A 24,782-nucleotide genomic window follows, 5' to 3' on the forward strand; every position below is an offset into this window, starting at 1 on the left:
CCTAGTATTTCTGTTTTCTTTTTTAGTCTCTCCTTCTGCTAAAATGTCTCATCTTTTATGATTTATTATTTATTTTAAAATTAAAACTCGAAGTTTCATGTCAAGTGATGTTTACGTTATAAAACTTGTGTTTGACTGAATACTCATGATACGAGTTACTACATTATGTGTTATGATAAAAACCGATCAATTTTTGGATGACGTAATAAAGATTTCAAAGAATTACACAAGAAAAATAAGGAAAAAGGAAAAAGTTTATTGGTTCGATATATTTTTAATTTATTTTTTTATTTTCTTGATAACTAAGTATGAGAAATTAAATTTATTTATATTTTTCTTTCCTTTCTTTTATATTTTTCAAGTCTTAAGACAGAATTTAAAAGTTTAAAGTATTATTAGAAATTTTAAGAGAAGGCAGAAGGAATACCATGTAATTTAAGAGAAATAAAATATGTTTGATTATAGAGTTCAAGCGTAGTGTGCACATCATCGATTTACCTCTTGGTCGAGGCACGACTGGCGTAGTCGTGGGATTAGTCTGATGCGTAAGCTCGGGATACCCGGCGATATTATAATAATAAAATAATAATAATAAAGTATAATAATTGGAAATTTGGAATTTAATGGCTTGTCATTATGCATTTATTAATTTTTTAAAAAGGAAAGTACCAATATTGGAACTACCATAGGGTGGATATTATGGTTATCTCAATCAAACAGACCTTTTAATGAGTTCTGCTTCAGAGAGTAACGCTCGCAGCTCGATGAGCTATCGTGTCTCACTCCTCTCTCTCTCTCTCCCAAATTGGACAATCTGAAAAGCTAATGCCCTTTTCCTTCTGCAACGTCTCCTTCTCCACTACCTTCTCCCTTTACTGATCTCAACCGAACTCCTTTCCGTTTCGCTCCTTTTTAATCTCTTTCCTGCTTTTTTCACTCTGTTCCCTTCAAATTCCATCCCCTGTCCCGGAAATTGCAGAGCCACTTACGCCATGCTCGTGAACGGAGCCGTTTGGATGGAAGAGGGGGAGGACGCAGACTCAGCTTCGTGGACTAAAAGCACCAACAACGATGCTGGGATTGTGGCGGAGAACAAGCATGAAATGGGTTCGAGTTCTCTCTCTACCTTCAAATCTGTGCTCGATGTTGAGGACGAGTGGACTGTGAATTGCTCTGGGATCCAAACCCACTTCGACATGAGGGACATAGCCTTCTCCCCGAACCTTACGGAAGCGGATACTCTGCTTTTGCAGCCGGTGGACTCGTCGGCGTCGTGTTCTCCGGCGTCCTCTGTTTTCAACAGTCTGGACCCATCTCAGGTACACTTCTTAATGCCTCCGAAACCCACCTTGTCTTCGCTCCTCAGTGCCGTTTCCAGCAACCCTTTAGAGCACGGCTTCGACTTGGGCTGCGAAGCTGGGTTCTTGGCATCGAATGCTCCGGGTTTGATGAACAGGGGAGGTGGGCTTTTGAGTGGGTTCACCGAGCTCAGCTCGAATGGTCAACTGGGAACTCCGGATTTGGGTTCGGATAATCGATTTCCGACCACTCGTGTGCTGCCGTTGCCCGACAACGGTTTTGGGTTAACTGGCTTTCGGGGTTTTGAGGAGGGTTGTGGGGGCTCTCTGTTTCTGAACAGGGCTAAGTTGCTGAGGCCTCTCGAAACGTTCCCTTCGCTGGGAGAACAGCCCACTCTGTTCCAGAAGAGGGCGGCTTTAAGGAAGAATCTGCGAGATAATGGACCCAATTTGGGTGTTTTGGGGTCCGAAGGTGGGAGAGTTTTGAATGAACAGCAGGAGAACGGGAAGAACTGGGATGTGAATGGTGTGATGGAGGATGGGAGCATTATGGGGCTAAATTATGATTCAGATGAGCTTATGGATAATTTTAATAAGGTGGAGGAGAATGGGAAGAACGGTGGGAATAGCTCGAATGCCAACAGTACGGTCACCGATGGAAACCAGAAGGGGAAGAAGAAGGGACTTCCGGCAAAGAATCTGATGGCGGAGAGGCGCCGCCGGAAGAAGCTCAATGATAGGCTTTACATGCTGAGGTCCGTTGTGCCAAAGATCAGCAAGGTGAGAATTTATTTTCTTTTAGTTTGTTTTTTTGCAGCATTTTCTCGTGAATTCTATTGTGATGTGTTAATATCTTTGGTTTTTTGAGAATTTAGGGTCCTTAACCCCTTTTTTTTTTTGTTGAGCTTCTTTGTAGAAAATTTGATAAGCTGCATCGTTTGTTTGCAGTGCTCCATAGCTTTTTAATTTATTTTTGAAAGTTTGCATTAAATACTCCTCACATGGACTCTGGTAGCCTGGTAGGGTGGTTTAAAATTCATCAAAATTTAAGGGACCACATGTATGGAAACAGAATTTTGTTGTATAAAGCATTAGTAAAGTTGAATTACGGAAATTCTTCTGTTTCTTGGGTATCTGTGTGCACCAAAGCAGAGGAATTTTAAACTGAGATGGTTTAAAAACAAAAGGAATAGTTGAACAAAGAGACTGGGCTGCCCCTCATCCGCTTATCTCATCCACTTTGATGGTTGTCTGATGTGTTGCCTGTGTTGGGCACTTCTCTCTTCTTTATCTCTTACCTTTATATTCCCTCTAGTTCTGATTCATTTTACCATGCTTGGCCAAACTCATGGTTTTAAGTGTAAGAAATCAAAGAAATGAAGAAGAGAAGAAACAGAGGAGCTAATGAGCTTGCATGGAGGAATTTCTGTATAATTTCACTGAACGAGAAAAATAAGTAATGAATTACAAGGAGAGAGGCTATACATATATATAAGCTTATGCCTAACAAACTAGTCGAATCTGTACACTCGGCAACGAAAGAATATACAGCGCATAACAGAAAAGAATAACAGAGAGAATAATTACAACAGAAAGAGTAATTACAGCAGAGAAGAATAACAAAAATAAGAAAGAGAACATATGTAGCTGCTGCTGCTGCATCTTGTAATATTAAGATCTCTGGGGCTTTTGGTTTCCAAATAGGATTTAGGAGTTGGGGTTTGCAATCAGTAGTGTAGTAGGTTTTTATTTTTTATTTTTTTACTTTTTTTTTTCATCCTAGTAACAGCGTTTGTGATTCTGTGAGGTTTCTTTTGAAGTTGAAGAAAGGAAAATCAAAATCAAACAGGATTCATTAACTTTTGGGAGGACCCTTAATAGTTAAATGAGGATGTCTGCAGAAAATGCTATCATCAAGGGAGGATTTTATTGTAGGATTCAGGTTGAAGGTAATGCTTTTGTTTCTCAAAAGAAACCTAAACCTATCACATGTTGTAGAAGGGAAACTTTTGTATCTATGTTGGAACCTTCTCATTAAATTTTTGTAGAACAGCGCAATTAAGTAACTCGAGACAAAAGATGATGATAGGTGAACCATGGTAGCAAAAATATTGTGTAAACACAAAAGTTTAGGATGTAAACAAGCATATGTTTTAGGTTAGTAACTTAGTATGTTATTCTGACATCATTAGGAATTGGATATGAATTAAAAGTTTCTGGGAGTGATTTGAGTCTGCTGTATAAATAAATCCAGATCAACTATGTTGTTTCTTGCTTTATTTACATGACATCATGAATTACTGGATCAAAACCTCAGCTAGATTTAATGGACACAAGTAGATGACTGTTCATCAGAAGTGTTGATGAGATGCTTTAAATGTTGGAAATTAGTTGTGTTTGATGTTGTTTATATTGCTCTTCTTGTGTTGGCAGATGGATCGGGCTTCAATCCTTGGGGATGCAATCGAGTACCTGAAGGAACTTCTCCAAAGGATCAATGATCTGCATAATGAACTCGAGTCAGCCCCTCCTGGAGCTTCACTAACACCGACGACAAGCTTTCATCCTTTGACGCCCACCCTACCTACACTGCCCTCCCGCATCAAGGAAGAACTTTGCCCAAGCTCATTGCCAAGCCCAAATGGCCAACCTGCAAGGGTAAAACACCTTGCTGCATTCTTCCAAAGTTATTTTTTCCTTTTAAAAAGCCTTGACATTAGTTATTAGATTTGCTATTTCTTTCTGTCTTTCTTCTATCAATTTTAGTTTTAACTTCTCTGGGTAGTTCAGAAGCTTTTTCTGAAACTAATTGTTAGTAAATGAATCTTGTTGATTATCTCATCCCAGATGTCACCGATGCATTTGAGCGCAGTTAGCGCACCGGTGAAATCATTCTTGAGTTGTTTTGCTTGCCAATCTTTCTTTGAACCTTTCCTTTTGTTAGTACAGATGGCTGTGTGCAATGCCCCCGCAGGGGGGGCGACCAAATAACTTGACCACTTTCCCTTTCCCTAAACATCATCTCGCAGGGATTGATCCCTGGACCTCTTACATGGGAATCCAAAAGATGAACCATAGCACCCAAGGAAGAGTTGTTTCAACTAATCTGACATTCTAATATTTAGGTCTCCCAGAGAAGCAAATTTGCTGGTAAATCAATGGGATATTTATGGTTTGCATGTCATTTCTTCCCCATTTCATATTAGATACATCTTTTCTTTCAACATTCTGATTCTTGGCAGTTGGATGAGCCTCTTGTGACTTCAAAATAGCACCCCAAACCCATGCTAACCTTAAAAGGACTTATAATGCTAATTCCTGCTTCTGCTATATTCTAGGTTGAAGTTAGGGTAAGAGAAGGAAGAGCTGTGAACATCCACATGTTTTGCAGCCGCAAGCCCGGTCTCTTGCTCTCCACTCTGCGGGCTCTGGATACTCTTGGCCTAGATATTCAGCAAGCTGTCATCAGCTGTTTCAATGGATTCGCACTGGATATCTTTCGTGCCGAGGTAAGTCACATTGTGTATCTGGAAATTGTTTTATACCATCATCTTGAATAAGTTTTTTTTCAACAAATCTCAAGATTCAACAAGCAAATCCTACTTACCTCAAGTTTGTTATTTAAGATAAAATGCTAATGACTTTACAGATTAGCTGGTACCTTCATGCAAGTGAAAAATTTTCCAACTACCCCACAAGCAAAAGATCTTTCATGCATATGAAAATTCACTAAATGGATCCGTTACGTTCATCCAAATGGGATGTGTAATGCCCTCACATTCACTTTGATTCTTCTGCATTTTATTTTATTTCATTTTTGAGCTACCTATCTTGATTAATATGCATTGGCTGATGATATGATATGCTGTCGATGTCCAAAAGTTTTTAAAAATGGAAGAGGAGAAGAAAAATGTCATGTTTCCACTGTTGCTTGAGTCGAACTTCTTGAAAATTGACCTTCAAGTTAGTCTTGACTAAAGACAAGGGGTTCTAAAGATGAATAATTTGTTGTTTTTTTCAGCAATGCAAGGAAGGCCATGACGTCCGTCCAGAGCAAATCAAGGCGATCCTCTTGGATTCAGCTGGCTTCCATGGCATTATATAGGTTCCTTCACCAGAAATGAAATTATGGACTGTAGGATTTTCTCCAAGAGCCCATTCATGTAAGTGAAAATTTCCAACAAATCTATGCAACCAGCAGCCTTTAAGCCTTTAAAGATCTTCTTTTCATTTTGGTAGGAAATATCCTTTTAGATTAAGCTTTGAAGCTCCCAAAAACTGTAATGTTCAGCCTTTTCAGTTTTAAAATGTAATGTCTCTTTCAAATTGCAATGCTGTTCTTTCTTTTGATTTTGGTAAAATGGTGCAGTGGCCGAACTACAATATTATATGCATTTTGATTAGCTTTTACCCAAATTTTACAAGAGTCCATTTATTAATTTGAAAAATCTTTGATTGCTTTGGTCATATTAATGTATGCATGGTTGCAAATATGGGGTTACATGTATGTATTGTAAGGCATGATTGTGTTGAAACAACAGTTTGGACCAGAGACCTAGCACCAAAAGTAAACGAGAAAGAAAAGAACTTGTTTGGATGAAATGCTAGAATACAATAAAAAGGGCAGCCCGGTGCACAAATTTTCTGTTTATGCGAGGTTCAGGGAAGGCACGGACTACAATGAGTCTATAGTATACAGTCTTACCTTGTATTTTTACAAGAGGTTGTTTTCACGTCTTGAACCCGTGACCTCTAGGTCACACAACAACAACCTTATCATTGCAAGAATAAAATAGAATAGAATGGAATTAGTCTAGAATGGAATTAGTCTTTGTAGTTTTACGTTTTTGTCATAATTTTTCATTTCACTCTCAATCATTTCTTTCTAATATATCAACCATTAGGTCATGAGTAGGGTGCATGGGGCTGAGTTAAGTTTCAAAATATTTAGCCTCAATAAATTCATTAATTGAATTCAAAATTTGACTTTAATACATTTATAGAGTGAGTCTAAAGGAGCCAATTCAGTCTCGTTCAAATTTGAGTTGTTAATAAGCAAGCTTAAATGCAGTCAAGTTTAATTTTAATCTTACCTCATTTGCTAAATAAATTCAATAATTACTCATTAATATGAATAATTTCAACTGAATTCTTATGAGCCTTTGATTATTTTGGAGAAAAAAATGTCTTCTAAGCTATAAACAAGCTCATAAAATTAAAGTAGGGGTAGAAATGCATCTTTTGTCTTATATGTCTCTATAAGGTGAATTTGGTAGTTCTCTAATGGACTTTAGCTCTTTTTGCCACGTGATAGACAAAAAAATCTTGTTTAAAATAATCCCACATCAGTTGAACCACATATCCTATTGTTATGACGATACAAACAGTGTGGTGTCATTGGGTGATAAATTTTCATAGTCGCAAAGAACCATCCTTGCTTTAATCTATCTAAATTGTGATGTAGTCATGCTCATGCTGCCATAAAACTGCACCAAGTCTTGGAACCTATACTTGTCCACTTTCATAGAAACATCCCAGTGTCTAATTTAGTGGTCAAGTCTCACGACATAATCCTTGTGTAAGAGCACCTATCACTTACCAGCCAAAGCTAAAGGAAGTGACACAATAGATTACTTGAGTCAAACATACAAAGGATCAACGCTCGTGATAATCCAAATGGGTGTGAGATGACATTGCCCAAGGGTATACTCAAGGGCCAACACAAGTGTAAGTCTCAAGCTTTGAGTTGAAAGTGATGCACAATTTCATTCCCTAATGAGTCATTCATGAGACTTCCAATGACACATGAGAGTAAGATCTTTGTCGTATTCTCGTTCTCATATAAGTAACCAACCGTGGGTATAATGATCATACGCTCGAGAATGCCATCTTGATAATGTCGAACCAATCACAATGTCATAACCACATTCAGCATACGCTTCGTGACATTTCTATAATAGAATCCATGATAAGTAACATTCCTTTTGTAATCCATTCAGAGTGGATGCCGCTATCTAAATTGTCCCACAAGCCGTTTGACATATGTCACAAATACAAAAACGTAGCATTGCATATTATGTATTTGTATATAGCATAGGAGTTTGTCTTATAAATGGTTTTAAAGTAATAGTCAAGATGGGCATTGGGGTTAGTGATTGGGTGGTGGTTGTTAGGATTTTGGATTTAGGACTTAGAAATGTGGACCTATAGTCACCATCATCCCAAATATGTCCTCTGACTATTACAATACTTAATTGAATTGATGGTTCGCCCCAACTTCATCCCATTTGTGTGTTTGTACACGAGAGTCTATGGACATATACTATACACACATATGCTTGTATGTGTGTACGCGCACATATGCTTGAATGTATAATTAAATGTACATAATTTTTACTAAAATTTTCTTAATTTTTTAAAGTTGCCTTTCTCATTTTATATTGCCCTACTGTTGACATGAATTTATTCATGATATAGTTATATTAAGAAAATAAATAATCTAACAATATAATGATTTAGCGCCTTTTCAAATTTGGGCCTTCAATAAGAGGCGCATTCCTTAACAGTATGTGAATTTGAGGTAGATTTGGGAGGACAAGCACACCATCTCCCCCAACCCCAATTAGTTTTGTCCTCACCTATATTCTTTGCACAATCGAGCCTAGATAAGTTACTCATGGGCCTAGTCTTAATCTTACGAGTATGTAGAATCACTTAATGAACGAGTTCAACAGAGCCAAACTATTCAAGAATAAGGTGATTTAGTTGTTGTTGCAGGCAAAAGAATGTCAATATAAATCAACTTTCACTATTTTAATAATCGATGGTTTTCGTTACGGACTAATAGTTCAATAAATATTAAATATTCATATTAAGGGTCTGCTCAATTTCTTTTATTTATTTTTTATAAAATTGTGAAAAGATGGCTGGAAATTTGTAATTTTATAACCCTAGAGGCCTAGCACTGTGCAAGCCTAAGGCCCTAGCCCCCTAAGCATAGCTGCTCCAGATTGTGCTCTTTTCTGTGTATGCAACATTAAAATTCAAAGGCTAAGCTCTATATTTTCAAACACAGGGCTTTGCTGTTCAAACTTGAACTCATAACCTAGTCAAAACTAGGCATCCAACTTGGCCAGACACCATTTTTCATAAATAAATGAATGAAAATATAGAGCCCAATTCCAATAATTGAATGAAAATTTAAGGATAGAATTAGAAATTTTGGATCAATTGCATTTTTGAGATTTGAATTGAAATGCATGAATTTAAAATAAACCCGATATGGATTTACTGGGAATTTTGTCAAAACCCAAATGCAGGGTTAAAGTTTTGTTTTTTGTTTTTTTGGCCCATATATTGATCAAATTCATCCATGCGTCTCTCTAAAATGAAGAACAGGGATTGAAGAAACTTTGTCTTGTCATCCCCTTTTTGATAAAAAAGTTTGGTCGGGGTGATGAGGTGAAAGGTGAGTTGAATTTTTTGTTGGGGTTTGGTGGTCAGCTCAAGTGCTCAACGCCTCCTCCCAGTTTTGGGAAATACTTATCCATCCAACCAAACACCTTTCATTCTCTCTCTCATCATAATCATATCACTAGTACAAATACAACATGCATACTTGGATCTCTTTTCTTAGTCACTTTATTTTTCTTCTAAGTAGGGTGTGGACCTAAATCAGCATCAGCAAGCCATCTCCATGCTCACTTGGGGTGCATTTTGATTTCACTTTTAATTAATTCATTCCATCTCATGCTCTATTTCACTTCATTTCTATTCCTGCACATCACACATTTGGCTTACAAGTGCATACAATAATCACACCTCCATTTGGAACAAGAGTTTGGAAAAGTATACAAACAAACAAGATATAAATATCCAAAAAATTATTTTTTTAGATTAAATTATTCATTTAATATATTTATATTTATTATAATAATTTTTAAAATGTACTAATTGTATTTTAATCATATTTTATAATATTTTTATTTAAAGATAAAAGCAATTTTTTTAATTTACCGTTGAATTTATATTAATTTTATAAATATTAATTAAACCTGATTTCTAATTTTTAATTTTTACTTTTGATTTTTAGGTCCCTAAATAATTAGGGGCGTAGACAATTTAATTCTATCTTTGGTTTCTCTCTTTTCCCCCATCACCAAACAAATAAAAAAAAAAAACTATTCCTCAAATCTTTCTTATCTTTTGAAAGAAGTCTGACGACTTCCAGCCAACCATCTGCCTCCACTTCTAATATACCCCCACCAAAGGAAATTTGGGAATGCAGGAGACCCAGACGCAGGTGCCACTAAATGCATGCACCGAGAAAAGAAACAGTACACATACTTCTTTTCCCCATCTCTCTACCTGAACCAAATTAACAATTGGTCTGAATAATGAACATGGAAATAGTGATCAAATGGATGTACCTTTCAAACCCCAACCTACTTCATATTATAATACATATGCCGCCGCCCTTCTACAGCCGGCGGCAGTGGGCTCCTCCCCCTGCTTCCCCCGTAGAACGCCTAGCAAGTTGCAGCTGCTCGGCCAGGAAAGCAAAATGGCAATGTCATCATCATTTACAATTTATTATATATGAGCATCAAACGCTTAATTAGCGTCCAATCTTATATGCATACCTAAATGACCCACCTGCAACCTGTGTGCCAAGGTTAAAAAGTTGGAATCTCATTTCTGCAACTCTTAACAGACTGTTTCTCTTTGGTAGTAGGATTGGCAAACACATTGATCCGTTCTCCCACATGTAAAAAAAACTCAGCAGCAGTAAAGTGAAATCTGGAAAACCCACCAAAAGAACATCGCATTAACACTGCTAAGCCACATATTAACTTCTTTACTTACAGGAGAAATGCAGGAAAAGAAGAGGCTAACAAAAGCTATGTACAAGGTGGAATGGTTTGGGAACTGAATGCAACGGCTACAGGTGTACATATTATGTATATATATTACTGGACTGGACACCACAGCATAATACTACCAACGAAGGGAGAAACTCCACAACACGTCCAAAATTGGGAACACAGGTCGTCTCATGTTTGTCCCACCCTGTCCATTTCCAGAAAAATGGCACTTGCCATCAAAAGAATGGTGGAACTCACTACCCGCAACACGGACGTAGAACCTGACAAAGGAAGGATGCAAAATCATGTTCAGCATCAATTGGGCGCCCAAACTGTTATGGCAGATCACGCACACTTCTCCCAGCAGAAGAAAACAGACATTTCAGCATTTCTGGAATAACTGGGGGATACAGACAAATGATTACCTAGAACTGTGGAGATTTTACACCGAACAGTTCTCTTGAACGCCTGCCAAAGGAGGTGACGGGCATTTTGCATCTTTTCCATCCATGCTTTCAGAAGCTGCAGGATTTTCCTGGCCTTTCGAGCTTAAGGACCCTGGGTTCATCCTCTGGACCTCCTCCCTAGTGTAGATAAAAATTTTGCGAACCATGCTACAAAACTCCCTGTTTTACAGTCAAACAAAATGGTGACAAACTTAGATCAAGAAAATATTTAATTCAAAAAATGAAGAAACAAATTAGAGTAGATTGATCTGTAAGCAAAAAGTAGATAAACATTGTGCTTAAAGAAATTCTTACAGCCAGGGATCATCTCCAACGAGCATCATATCGCCCTCATCATCAGTGTATACAATCATCCAGTTCTTTTGCGAACCCATCAATTCACCGCCAAACTCAAACAACTGATCCAATTCAGAAATCAATTCTTCATAGTTGTTGAACTTGGTCAGGTCAACAGACCTACCTAGTGCAATCCCCTGCTTGTGAACCTGAAAACAACACCATTTAAGTGAGCAAAATTCTTTTCAAGCTTCCTATACACTATCATATCTCATGAAAATATAGGTATATATGACTTGGATAAAACCTTAGTACAACTCCGGGTTGAACCGCCCTGAACTTTGCCCTGAACATCTCTTGTAACTGGCTGGCAAGCTTGGAGTGACTTATCCTGGTCACTGACAGTAATTGGATTATCTAATGGTTTCAAGCCCTTTGATTGTTCTGACTTCTGCTCAGATTCATGTGAATGAGATTGGTGTGATGCAAGATGCATATGACTTGCTAATTCATTTGTCATATTTCTATGGGACATTGTTGGCTCTGGCGGAACACGGTTACTAATGAGGGGGATACCAAAGAGCTTGCAGTTGCCATCCTTGGACTTCAACGGTTCATTTTTCTGCACCAACATTGGCTCTCCTGAATGAGCAGGATTCTCAAGATGAGACACAGATGATGGTGGACGCATCAACCAATTTCCTTGTTGCTGTTCAACTCTATGACCATTAAGAATGGAATACTCACTAAACTCGCCATATCTAACATTCCCCCGTGCCTGATAAGGCACATCACCACCTAGGACAGTAACCTTTGAACTAGATTCTAACAAGTTAAGTGAGAGACCTGAAGACATGACAGACCATGGGTTCGCAACCAAGCCATACTTCCCTTCCTGATCTGGCGGTAAATGTTTCTTCATCAGGTTAGCACCAGCTGCACTTGGATCAACAAAAGACGGGCAGAACCCATGAGAGGAATCGGTATGCCCACCAAAACCTGACAGCAGGTCCGTATAAGTAGGTTCACTCCTCATTAAGGGCATCCAATTCTCTGATCCATATCTTCGTGACGTAGAAACTGCGTCAATCTTCTCATCATCTGAAGGAGGTCTCCATGCAGCAGGCTTTTCGGTAGAGTCAGAATCATTACTCTCTGCAAAAGTGCTTCTCAAGGTCGAGAATTCTTGACCTTGCAAGACCCTTGCAAACCCACTTGCTGGTGAAGGGTCCACAGTTACTTTAGATGAACCTAATCAAAATACAAGACTTGAGTATATTAAAGAGCGTCTTTTATCCACACAGGCTTCCAACCACTCTCAAGGAAAAATCACAGAAGCAGCATTAAAATATCTAATCAATACCATGTTAATTTTGACAATCAGGCAATACCTTCCCGAGTAAGAGCAGAAGAGTCAGGGGATGAAGGCACCATGTTTGTCCGAGGCCTCTTTGGCCTGGGAACTGGAAGCGAATTCAGTGGAGGAGTCACAGCAGGTTCTATTTTCCAGGGTGATACTCTGTCAGGTCGAGGAATAGATGAAGTCTCATCCCATCTCACCTAAACAAAGTACCAAGAAAAAATATCACAAAAGTGCTCTTTTAAAAAACACAAAACACTGGTAAAATTTAGCATGTCATACAACAGCAACAACAAAACCAAGCCTTTAGTCCCACTAGGTGAGGTCGGCCATATGAATCAATATCCGCCAATTTATGCTATCATGAACCAAGGATATTAAATCCTTACTCACTATCTCCTCCCAAGTTATTTTAGGTCTACCCCTACCCCTTCTACTGCCCCCCACAGTAATTAAGTCACTCTTCCTCACAGGTACATTATGTGGCCTACGTTGCAAGTGTCCATAAAGGAGAGAAAAACACCTTGAGGCATCTCCATTTTGAGTCTCGCCATCTGTTGGGATCAGCATCTTCAATCCCAACTATTGTGCCAGTAAACCTACAGAATGAAAAAGTTAATAAATAATTTTTCAGGAAGTCCCCAACTGATCTTATCAAAGGGGTTCGTGCCAACAAACTAAATGCGCCCATGTGCACACTTGCACAGAGAAGATAACTGAAGTCAACGAAACTATCAAATAATCAGTACACATTAGCCATACCTCTGCTCTGGAGCTTCTTCACCTTCAAACCTCATTTTAAACCTCATCCCTATAGAGTAGCTGTTCTTTAAAGACTCCATGTACTGCTCATATGGAACAATAAACTCAGCAGGACTTGTCCTGCAAAACGACATTAATAACAAGTGATGCCACAGAAAAGGTGCAACATTCTAAAATTAAGATACAAGCACAACAATTAAAGTTGATTTTTGAATATTTTCTCTACCTGAATTCCATATGGAAACTAAGCAACACATTTGAAAATACTCTCCTAGCCAATTGTAACAAAATATATTGGCATCATGTAAATAACTTAAAGGGTATTAGACAATCGAACTCCCAAATACTCCAACAGCTGCAATCATACTCAAGGATAATGCCCAAGAAAATGATCAACCATCTCATTGAGTGAGAATAATTCAAAGGATCACACAGCATCTATACAAACAGCTAAGATTCCCCTTCCAAAAATCAGATTGTGTTTAATCAAAACATTGAATTACACAAAAGTCCACTAGAGAAGGCAAAAATTTTAAACCCCAATGCCAGAAATCAGAAGCTCTTATATATTTGAGGGGCCATTCTTGCATTAAAGTTTAAATGGTGAAATATAGATCATAAAATCACAAACCTCGGCTTGTAATAAACAGTGAACATTGTTCCTGTTGAGATAGCATGCCAAGCAGTTGCAAGAACACCAAGATGCATGCTGTGACTGGATATCACTGATGATGGAACATTACCCTGCTGTCTCATGGCACGTCTTACTCCAACTCGTAGCTCCCCATTCTCACCCCTGGAAGTTTAATGTTATGCAAATATAAATGAAAAATAGCAAAAAAAAAAACAGAAAATGTGTTGTATGAACACAAGTTTGCAAACCTGAGAAATATGAAGGCATCCCCAGCAACAAGTCTTTTGGAGCTGACAAACACACTCCAACCACTCTGAAGCAAGTGCCTTCGAGGTTGACCTGCAAGATATAATCATGTAAACCACAAAAGAAAAATAGAAACCACTGTCAGCCAATTGCCATGTAGTTCATGGAAAAACATTGGCTTTAATTTCCAATTCTCAACCCCAACGCCAACCCCCAAGGAAAAAGACAGAAGACTAATTCTTGCCACAATATGGTAAGTTTATTTTTTACTAGGTTTTGGTATGTATCAGTTCTTTTTGAACTTCAGTTTGGCATCTGGTTAGTAAATCAAAATAATGGACCTTCATTGGCTTGTTTCTAGTTTGACATAGAACCATAACTCCAATCCAAAATTAGTTGCTTTTCTGATGTTTACTTTAGACGACTACCTTGCTCCAAAAATTGGCAAAACAATTTTGTTGACCAACTCATCTGAAAATTCTGAATCAATCATTTGGTTTATTTAAAAAAAAAATTAGCAGTTTTTTGAAGGAAAGTTATGAGATGGGGCCTAATTAAACCAACTGAAAATGGTGTTACATCTCTAACAGCAAACAACTGAAAGAACCAAGTACTATTGTCCCTCCCATTCTTTTTTCCCTAATTTTTCTTAGCTGCAAAGAAAGCAGGTGATATTCCCTCCCAACACAACCAGACATTGAATGTGGAAATGTTAACCATCCATTACCCCGAAAGATATGCCGAAATCGCCACTCATTTCCATGCAAATCCTTTGCTACTAACTCCTGAGTTGGAGGCTGCCGAGACATATCCTGCAAAGGAACATATATGAGATGCCATTTAAAACTCGTACTCTCCAAATGAATACGCACAACGCATGAGCAACAAAACCTAACCAATGGGGGAAGGCATTCATCTGCATGCCGTCTCAGCACGGAAAACCCACCATGGGTGCTAGTATCCGACGCTGTCAAGGTTTTACAGAAAGAATGCACATGAAAGCGTGGCGGAGGAGGCGGAGAAGGTTCCTTCTCTATCGAGTTCTCATTTTGCTGCCATTAAAAGAGACACCAACTATTAGGGCTCACCTCTTTGCATCTCTTAGCTCTAAAATCAAGTAAATTTACAAAAAAATGAGAAGTCTGAAGATACTCACGTTAGGCGCAGGAAGCAAAGTCACTTGCGCAAACACCTCGTCAGTGTCCGCTTCGGCCTAGACAAACCGCAAAACCAAACATCACGTCACAAACGAACCTCCAAAACTCGAAATTTGATCATAATTTAATGCTCGCAAAAATTAAAACCCTGAAAAGTCTTCAACCACAATACCTTCAACTGGACGTTGATCACACGGCAAAGGATCTTCGACGGAAGATCATAAACTGGTAGCTGCTGATCCGCGACCTGATTTGTCGACGCCTCAACCTAATTTAACAGTCATAACAACCCAGAAAAAAGGTCATTGATTATTCTGTCAGCAGAAAGCAGACCAAGAAACGACGTCATAAATAAACGCGCGCGCGCCCAGCGAGAGCCAACACACCCGTTTTTTTGAAGAAATTGAACTACAAAATCCTGCGGGGGAAAACTGGAGCAGAACTTGGAGACGGACAAAAACGAAACGAAAATATTTTTTGAAAAAGAAAATTAATACGTAGATCGAAAAAAAAAGGTAAATATTTGGCACGGGCATTGGAAATGCTTACCTGCTCGATGTGTCCCTGAGGAAAATAGAAGACGTGCTCTCCCTTGCGGGGCACAGTGACGAGAGGACCGGCGCACGCGTGCCAGAGTTCCGTGTAAAGGGCAGTTTCGGAATCTACAAAACACAGAAAACAAAGTCACGAGCAGATCGCTTTAGCTACGGCGGAATCTCCAGCTTTCGGAAGCAGGAAATCGGCGGAATTACCTTTTTCGGCAGCGGAGTGACCTCTCGGCCCGTCCCTGCCAATTCCACCGTCGTTAGGCTCGCTGTACCCCGAGGAGAAGCTCTCTCCCCTCCCGTTACCGCAGTTTCCTTTCGCTGATACCTCCGAAGACACCATTTCTCCAGAACTTCAGCACAGATCTCTCATCTGTAACTCCTCCCGCCGATAATCGTAAAACACAACCTCAAAAAACCACCAACCACGAGCTCAACCAACCCTGACTTCGATCCAAACCCCAACTCCAGACCTCAGAAACAATTAATTCAACCGACACAAGCAACAACCCTCGTTCCTATACTCGAAGATCAACAATCAATATATATCTCAATCCAAAACCAATTCTCTCGATTTAACCGTCTCTCCTCTCTCCTGTCCCTGTCTTCCTCTCTCTCTTCTGCAACCGTCTCAGTCTGTCTCAGCCATGAATTGCAGGTGCCAGAACGACCACCACCTCACAGTGCAACGCTGTCTCTCTCCTCCCTATCCCTTTCTCTCTCTACTTTCTCTCACCTCTGGTCGAGTTCTGAGAGAGGGGAGAGGAGCTTTCCAGTAATAGGCCTTAACCAGAGGGGTCAAAACCGGGGAGGGGGCAAATGGAAAATAAGTTTCAACCGCGGTCAATATCTAACCAGGGGTGGACGGGGAACAGCCGGTGGCGGGAGCTTTACGACCGGGAACAGCCGGTAGTCCAGGGGGCGTGGGTTGCTGCAATAAAGGGGAGTGGAGAAGCCGGCAGAGACGGCGTTAGTCGTGCGGCTACGTGGCCCGTTGTGATTGGGGGAGCAGGGGACGGTGTTTGTCCTGGCGCTCGGCGAAAAAGCTGTTGTGTTTTTGTGGCGTTGTCGTGCTATTAACGAGCAGGGACTCGATGGATGTGATAATTTGGGGAAAGTGAGTTAACACTTTACCATGTCGGGTTAGGGTTCCCTTAACCATGGTTACTTTTTTCCATTTTTCTTTTTTGGTATTTTATTTTATTTTATCTTATTTTTTATTTTGGGATGGTGCCATATCGTCATTTTCTCGTGCTCGAGAACAAAAATAAAGGTAGGTAAATATATAAACAAAGAGCAATAAAGAAAATATTTAAACTAGTATGTTAAGACTTTTGGTACATAAAAAAAGGTTTTATTTTATTTTATTTTTACGTACAAAACGTATATACCAACAAAAAGGTCTTGCGATTTTAATTGTGTCATTCTTGTGTAATTCCTCCACAGAATATTATGATAATCATCGAGTTAAAATATTTGTCATAAAAAAACCTTATTTAATAAGATGAATCACGCGTCTTCTATTTAAGGAAGTGACTAAATGATAATTATCTAAAGGGGACATTAAGTGAAAAATCGTAAGTGAAATACAAATTGTAACGCCCCAACTTTAGTCTGCTAGGGAGCAGCGTCTCTCCTCCTCCATCTAGACAAGACAATAGGAGGGTAGACCTTATCGGACTAATGATTGGTCTCACACATCAGTGCGTGTCATTTTTAGTGTGTTTTGTCCTCACTCACACACTTTTTAAGAAAACTTTCCAAAAGGTCACTCATCCCAAGATTACTCCAAACCAAACACGTTTAACCGTAGAGTTCTTATGGAAAGGCTCTTGAAAAGAAAGACGCACCTTATTGATATTAGGTAGTAAAATCAAATCTTTTTTTAGTCTTTCTTCCATGGGGTCTCACGCTCCGAACCCGCAGGTGGGTCCCAGGGGTGAATATTGGAACCTAACCTGTCTCTGTATCAATTCAAATATACATGATACGATACAATAAAAGGATCCGACCCCGTGGGGTACACAGATGCCCTATACACATACACATACAAATCCATACTCATCATATACACAGTGAAATACGGTATTTTCATACATATATAGTATCATACCAGAGTCTACATAAGCTAGGATATACATTCCCATAATACAAAACATACCCCAGGTGTTTACAAAACCATCCTGACAACCCGAATACCAAAACTCATACCTAACAAGTACTAGCAGTAGCTAACGACACCCCCGCTTCCAGACGCTAGGATGCTAATTACGACTACCTGAAGGACCTGAAAAACATTGTACGTACATTCGGGGTGAGACACCTCTCAGTACGGAAGAAAGCAGGTTATATCAGTGTGTGCCATACCAGTGTTATTTTATGCAAAATATAACACTATACGATACGATACAGTTCAAAAACATTTCCGTACAGTTTCATACAGTTCTAGTATTTTCACAAATGCTTTCTAGTACGTACGATGCCCAAAACATACGGTTAGTGTTGTCACACTAATACGCAACTACGCTATGAAACCCGAAGTTTCAAGTGATTACATTGTCAATACGATGTAGCTCACACAAGTACACAACTACTCCATGAACTCAAGTTTCACAGCGATTACATTGCCATACACGCAACTACACCATGAACTCAAAGCTTCACAGTGATTACATTGCCACACAGGGTGGCTCACATGCTTCGGTGACCAGTCGGATGATATAGTGATATTTCACACCCTCGGTTATAGAGTCGGACAATCTCACCCACGGTTTTGACACTGGTACATGGCGCAGCGTACAGTAATTAGCCGTCATATAGCTATTTAAGAGTACGGCAATTAGTCGCTACTAGCCGATTTCACAAAACTTAGAATCATTTTGGAGCTCATACTCCTTTACATATCAGCGTATGGTAATAAACCGCCACATAACTATTTTACAACATACCTGGAACAATTTCATACAACCATACATACCACACTTATTTGGTTTACGGCAAATCATATCATTTTCCATTTCAAGTATACAGTTTATACAAATATGGATAACAGTCATCTCGATAATACAGATTAAACAAAATGAACGGTTTTCTAAAAAAAGCAAAGATGATACATGAAATCCCCAACTTTCCTTGAAAACTATAACCCGAAAATCTCGTATTTTTACCTGATAGATTTTCCTAAATAAGTTACCAAAACATACATACGATCGTAGCCTATAAGCTTACCAATCCTGATTTTAAAAATAAACTGATATAAACTGAATCCCCTTATCTTAACCCGAATTCCAACTACGAACTCTACGGTCCCTAAAACTACGAATCGAGACTCCAAAACCTACAAACCACAGAACAATACATGCTTACAATTTGTACTACTACACATATACTGAATCAAAAACGAGAACCAAGTCTTACCTCGATTTTAGTCTAAAACCCGAAATCGCTTGAAACGAAATTTCGATCCGCTAGAAACGTAGAGAATCCTTCCCTAGTCCTCGCAGTAATGTCCGATTTACAAATCAGACGAAGAAATCGAGGAGAGAGAGAGAGAGAGAGAGGGCTCCGAATTCTAGAGAGAGAGAGAGAGAGAGAGAGAGAATTCCCAAATCTTACCCAAGAAGCAACCTCAAAATATCTTTTAAAGGCCTTTGACCCGGGTGGATTCGTCGACGAATTGGCGTCCTCGTCGACGAGTCTGACATTACCTTCGTCGACAAAGAGGTGGCCTCGTCGACGAGCCAGATATTTCAAATTTTTTCGAACCTCTCGGCATACCCTCATCGATGAGCCTCTAAATTTCATCGACAAAAACGGTAGAAGTTTCTTCGACAAACTCTTCTCAATTTACCATTTTATCCTTCTTTTACATAATTAATCCATATATCACGGTTTGGGTTCTTACAACCTCCCCTCCTTACAAAAATTTTGTCCTCAAAATTTGCAATCTCTCATTACAAACACATTCATACTACTACATACATACACACTCTCGGGTGAACCAGCAGCCATTTATACAGAGCCCCGTCATGATACATACATACATACTCTAGAGAAAATGGCAGTCATTTATACGCAGCCCCGATATGATACAGACATACATACTTTAGAGAATACGGTGGCCATTTATACACAGCCCCGATACGATATATACATACATACTTTAGAGAATACGACGGCCATTTATACGCAACCCCGATACGATACATACATACTCTACAGAAAACGGCAACCATTTATACGCAGCCCCATCACGATATATACATACATACTCTTCCTCACTTATGGTGGAGGAATACCATGGTTACATACATACATGGCCTCAGGAATTTACAATACAACTAGACTCTCCCAGAGACTAACCACCAAATACAATACGATAATAGAGGATTACATACATACATACATACTCATACCACCCTACTGTCCAACTACAACTCAGAATAACTGCGGATACTTCCGGCGTATTTCCGTTTCCAGTTCCCAAGAAGCTTCCTCAACCTCGTGGTTTCGCCATAATACCTTCACCAATGGTATTTCTTTGGTACGAAGCTTTTGAACTTTACGGTTCAGAACCTGAATAGGTATTTCCTCATATGCTAAAGTATCCTCGATTTCCAACTCATCATAACTGATAACATGAGATGGATCCAACACGTACCTTCTCAACATGGATACGTGAAACACATCGTGGACCCTCGAGAGTGTTAGGGGTAGTGCAACTCTATAGGCTATCAGACCCACTCCCTCAATAACCTCGAATGGTTCGATATACCTCGGGCTCAACTTGCCATTCCTTCCAAATCTCATCACTCCCTTCATTGGAGTGATTCTAAGGAATACTTCACCCCCTACCTCGAACTCCAACTCATGGCGGTGAACATCCGCGTAACTCTTCTATCGACTCTGAGCCGATCTAATCCTCTCCCGGATCAAGCCTACCTTCTCAGACGCCTGCTGCACGAGTTCATGTCCTAAAACCTGACGTTCACCGACCTCATCCCAATACAAAGGAGATCGACACCTCTGACCATACAAGGCCTCGAACGGTGCCATCCCTATACTAGCCTGGAAGCTGTTGTTATAGGCAAACTCCACTAGTGGTAGAAACTAAATCCAACTACCACCGAAGTCTAATACACAAGCCCGTAACATATCCTCCAAGATCTGTATCGTCCTCTCCGACTGTCTATCAGTCTGGGGGTGGAACATTGTACTGAAAGTAAGCTTCGTCCCCAGTACTTCCTGTAAGTTCTTCCAAAATCAAGAAGTAAACCTCGGATCTCGATCTGAAACAATGAACACCGGTATGCCATGCATTCTCACTATCTCATGCACATACAAGTGCGCTAGTCTACTCAAAGGGTAGCTAATCTTCGTTAGTACAAAATGAGCGAATTTCGTTAACCGGTCTAGGATTACCCAAATCTGCCCGTGAAGCGCTGATGGCAATCCAGTAACAAAGTCCATGGAAATGTGCTCCCATTTCCACACCGGAATAGGCAAGGGTTGCAACGGCCCTGCCGGCCTTTAATGTTCAGCCTTCACCTGCTGACAAGTCAGACACTGCTCCACAAATCAGGCAATATCCCTCTCCATACCACTCCATTAGAAGGACTCGCGCAAATCCCGATACATTTTCATATTACCCAGATGTACCGTATACAAAGAATGGTGCGCTTCCTCTAGAATAGTCCTTCTGATCTCATCGTCACTTGGAACACAAAGTTGTGTCCCAAATCTCAACACAATTCTGTCAGAGATGTTAAAATCCGTAGCTAAACCCTGCTGCACTTTCTCCACAATCTCAGCTAACTCCGCATCACTAGCCTACGCGGCTTTAATAACTCAAACAAGGTCGGTTGGATTACCAAGCTAGCAATGAAAGTCTGATGATCAACAGTCACCAATTCCACGCCAAGGCTTTCTAAATCTCGTCTGACATGATGCTGAGCTACAACTGCAGTTACTGCTCCATGCCCTGACTTTCGACTTAACGCATCTGTTACCACATTAGTCTTTCCTGAATGATAACTGATCGTGCAATCGTAGTCCTTAATCAACTTTAGCTACTACCTTTGCCTCATATTCAGCTCCTTCTGCGTGAAAAAGTACCTAAGGTTTTTGTGGTCAGTGAAAATCTCACACTGAACACTGTATAGGTAGTGTCGCCAGATCTTTAGGACATAAACTACAGCAGCCAATTCCAGATCATGCGTAAGGTAATTTTTCTCATACTCTTTAAGTTGCCGAGAAGGATAAGCTACCACTTTACCTTGTTGCATAAGCACACATCCCAAACCCTTCAGGGACGCGTCGCTATAGATCTCCAAACCCCCATCCCTCGAAGGAGTGGTCAATACTAAAGCAGTAACCAGTCGGTGCTTCAACTCGAGAAAGCACTGCTCGCAATCACTTGTCCAGTCAAACTTCACCCCCTTCTTAGTCCATCGTGTGAGAGGTCCAGACAATTTAGAGAAACCCTCCACGAACCGACAATAATAACTCGCTAGTCTTAGAAAACTCCAAACCTCCTGCGCACTCTTCGGTCTAACCCAGTCGACCACAGCTTCAATATTGCTAGGATCAACGGAGATACCACCCCTAGACACCACATGACCTAAGAACGTGACCTGATTCAACCAGAACTCACACTTCTTCAACTTAGCATACAACTTCCTTTCTCGTAGAATCTGTAGCACCAAGTTCAGATGATTCTCATGCTCTTCCAAACTCCTCGAGTATACTAGAATGTCATCGATGAACACCACTACGAACTAATCTAGGTACTCGTGAAACACCATGTTCATCAGATCCATAAATACTACCGACGCATTGGTCAACCCAAACGGCATAACCAAGAACTCATAGTGGTCGTATTTGGTTTAGAAAGAAGTCTTCGTTATATCCTCAGACCTAACCCTCACCTGATGATACCCTGACCGTAGGTCGATCTTCGAAAAGACCTACGTTCCTTGCAGTTTGTCAAAGAGATCATCTATACGAGGCAAAGGGTAACGGTTCTTCACCGTCACTTTGTTGATCTCACGGTAGTCAATGCACATACGCATCGACCCGTCCTTCTCCTTCCCAAACAAAACTGGAGCTCCCTAGGGCAAAACACTTGGTCGAATAAAACCCTGATCCAATAATTCTTGCAACTGCTCCTTCAACTCTCGAAGTTCTGCTCGAACCATCCAGTACAGAGCTTCAGAGATCGGTGCCCTTTCAGGCAGCAACTCTATCGCAAACTCCACCTCACAATCTGGAGGTAAATCGAGTAATTTGTCAAGAATCACATCCAGAAACTCGTTGACCACTCGAATATCCTTGAGCCTCAACTCCTCCTGTGGAGGTTACTTCACGCGAGCTAGGTACCCCTGACACTCGTCCAAGAGTAGCCTCCTCGTTTGTAATGCTGATAGAATCTGTGGCATTGAACGCACACACGATCCTACGAACTCATACTCCTACTCCCCAGGAGGTCTAACACGACTACCTTCCTACGACAATCAATCACTGCAAAATTAGGGAATAGCCAATCCATCCCCAGTATGACATCAAAACCATACATGTCGACGAATGGAAATCAGAAATAGAAGGAGGCCGTAGACTTCGTCGACGAATATATTCGTCGATGAAGACTTAAGAGAATTCGTCGACGAACACAGGACTTCATCGACGAGAAAATACCGAGAGAGGTTCTGAGGCAACTTTAATTTCATCGACGAATACAGGTTCTCGTCGACGAAATTTGTGAAGGACTCGTCGATGAAGTACGGGCTCGTCGACGAAATCTGCTGATTCTATAAATATGGGGAAATCCAGATATTTAAGTTCCTTAAAGAAGCCAACGCTCCCTCTCTCTCTCCCCTTCGGCTCACTCTCTCTCTCTCTCTTCATTTTTGGGATGTTTTTACGCCGGATCAACGATCCGAAGTCACCACGACGCTTCTGGCGGAGTTCTCTCCAAATCTGCTGGAGTGGATTGTGGGAGAACGCTAGTTGGAAATCATCCCAGAGTTGAGGTAAGGCTTTTAAGCCATATTTGGTTTTGCGCTAGTTATAAGAAATGTTGTGCACATGAAAACTTAAACTTAAATGCTTTTTGTTGAAAACTTTCTACTCAATATGCGGGTTTTTGACAGTTGAGGAAAATATTGTATGCTTAGAAATACTGAACTTTAATTCTGAGATTTTTCATTTTTCAGGGTGTTGAGTTAGGAACCCTGCGGGTGTGGGACAGTTTTATTAGAGGCTTTGCAGGAATCAGGTAAGTGGATAAACTAAACTAGTACTGTTTTGGAAAATGCTTATATATATAGTTATCATTTGATTTATGGAAAATGTATATGATTATATATATATATATGTGTCTTATATTTGCAAAATACCGTGAAAATGATCGTATGTTGAGTATGTGGAAAATCTACTGTGTGGCATGAGTAAAAAAGTTGTGTAATGCTGTTTTCTGGGAATGTGGATGATGTGGATTTTTATAATGGAAAACCGGCGTACGGGCCGAGATGTTTTTGTATATATATATATATATATATATATGTGTGTGGATATGTTTGCCGGCGTACGGGCCGTGCTATGTGATTTTCTGGCGTACGAACCGTGCTATGTGATTTGCCAGCGTACGGGCTATGCTATGTGATTACTATTTGCCAGCGTACGGGCTGTGCTATGTGATTACTGTTTGCCAGCGTACGGGCTGTGCTATGTGTAGCTGGCATACGGGCTGAGCTATGATAAAATGTGAAATACCGACGTACGGGTCGATGATTTTTATGATACATATATATATGTGAAATGATATGATTGATGTGAAAATAAATGAAATGAGATATTTATGTATCACGATTTTAGTATATGTATATGGTATCAGAACCTGGTTGGCTTGGTTTAGGCTAGCACTTGCACGGTACCGTTGCTATATGTCCATGGTCCTCGTGATCATGATGTTAACGCTGCTGTACGGAGTGGTGTGAGATTGGATGGTCAATGTGGTTATGTTTGAGAAGTGTGCTGTTATCGCCCCTGGTGTACGAACCAGTCTGGGTAGACCCATCGGACCTACAGCCTAGACTATCGACTTGGCAGTGGTCGGCCAACCATTGTCAAGTCCCACCTTCGGGCCACACAACCCAGTCATGTGCGGGTAATACATG

At 40.1% G+C, this 24,782-nt stretch overlaps 2 protein-coding genes across 3 annotated transcripts; one reads left to right on the plus strand and one right to left on the minus strand.

The window, feature by feature from the left end:
* Positions 1-705: 705 nt before the first annotated feature.
* Positions 706-5,714, plus strand: LOC131159409 (transcription factor ICE1-like). The gene is made up of 4 exons (XM_058114293.1): positions 706-2,078; positions 3,732-3,956; positions 4,637-4,807; positions 5,320-5,714. Exons 1-4 carry the CDS (start codon positions 993-995, stop codon positions 5,401-5,403), a joined length of 1,566 nt encoding a protein of 521 aa, XP_057970276.1. The 5' UTR covers positions 706-992; the 3' UTR covers positions 5,404-5,714.
* A 3,753-nt stretch (positions 5,715-9,467) lies between these two features.
* LOC131159408 (auxin response factor 2B) lies at positions 9,468-16,920 on the minus strand. Of its 2 annotated transcripts, XR_009137796.1 has the most exons (17): positions 15,817-16,920; positions 15,614-15,726; positions 15,237-15,332; positions 15,064-15,120; positions 14,804-14,959; positions 14,635-14,719; positions 13,910-14,000; positions 13,659-13,823; positions 13,028-13,147; positions 12,789-12,864; positions 12,297-12,465; positions 11,213-12,156; positions 10,924-11,114; positions 10,588-10,788; positions 10,207-10,443; positions 9,954-10,097; positions 9,468-9,840 (listed from the first exon to the last, which is right to left on the minus strand). XR_009137796.1 is itself a non-coding variant. In XM_058114292.1 (15 exons), the coding sequence occupies exons 1-14, from the start codon at positions 15,950-15,952 to the stop codon at positions 10,605-10,607; spliced, it is 2,583 nt and encodes an 860-aa protein (XP_057970275.1). In that variant the 5' UTR covers positions 15,953-16,920; the 3' UTR covers positions 10,099-10,443; positions 10,588-10,604. The 2 variants fall into 2 exon arrangements, 1 of the variants encoding a protein (XP_057970275.1); XM_058114292.1 differs by lacking the exons at positions 9,468-9,840; positions 9,954-10,097 and having other exon boundaries at positions 10,099-10,443.
* Positions 16,921-24,782: the final 7,862 nt, after the last annotated feature.

The sequence above is a fragment of the Malania oleifera genome, chromosome 7 (assembly GCF_029873635.1).
Source record: "Malania oleifera isolate guangnan ecotype guangnan chromosome 7, ASM2987363v1, whole genome shotgun sequence".
In the NCBI taxonomy this organism is placed as follows: Eukaryota; Viridiplantae; Streptophyta; class Magnoliopsida; order Santalales; family Ximeniaceae; genus Malania; species Malania oleifera.

What these genes read in the sequence shown, in the direction of transcription:
- LOC131159408 (XM_058114292.1), bottom strand. Translation starts at nt 15,952, where the DNA reads ATGGTGTCTTCGGAGGTATCAGCGAAAGGAAACTGCGGTAACGGGAGG. An exon ending in TGATCAACGTCCAGTTGAAG is followed by an intron (nt 15,121 to 15,236) that starts GTATTGTGGTTG and finishes CGGTTTGTCTAG; the next exon opens with GCCGAAGCGGACACTGACGA. An exon ending in ACTGTTTATTACAAGCCGAG is followed by an intron (nt 13,148 to 13,658) that starts GTTTGTGATTTT and finishes GTCGTTTTGCAG; the next exon opens with GACAAGTCCTGCTGAGTTTA.
- LOC131159409 (XM_058114293.1), top strand. Translation starts at nt 993, where the DNA reads ATGCTCGTGAACGGAGCCGTTTGGATGGAAGAGGGGGAGGACGCAGAC. An exon ending in CAAATGGCCAACCTGCAAGG is followed by an intron (nt 3,957 to 4,636) that starts GTAAAACACCTT and finishes GCTATATTCTAG; the next exon opens with GTTGAAGTTAGGGTAAGAGA. An exon ending in TGGATATCTTTCGTGCCGAG is followed by an intron (nt 4,808 to 5,319) that starts GTAAGTCACATT and finishes TGTTTTTTTCAG; the next exon opens with CAATGCAAGGAAGGCCATGA.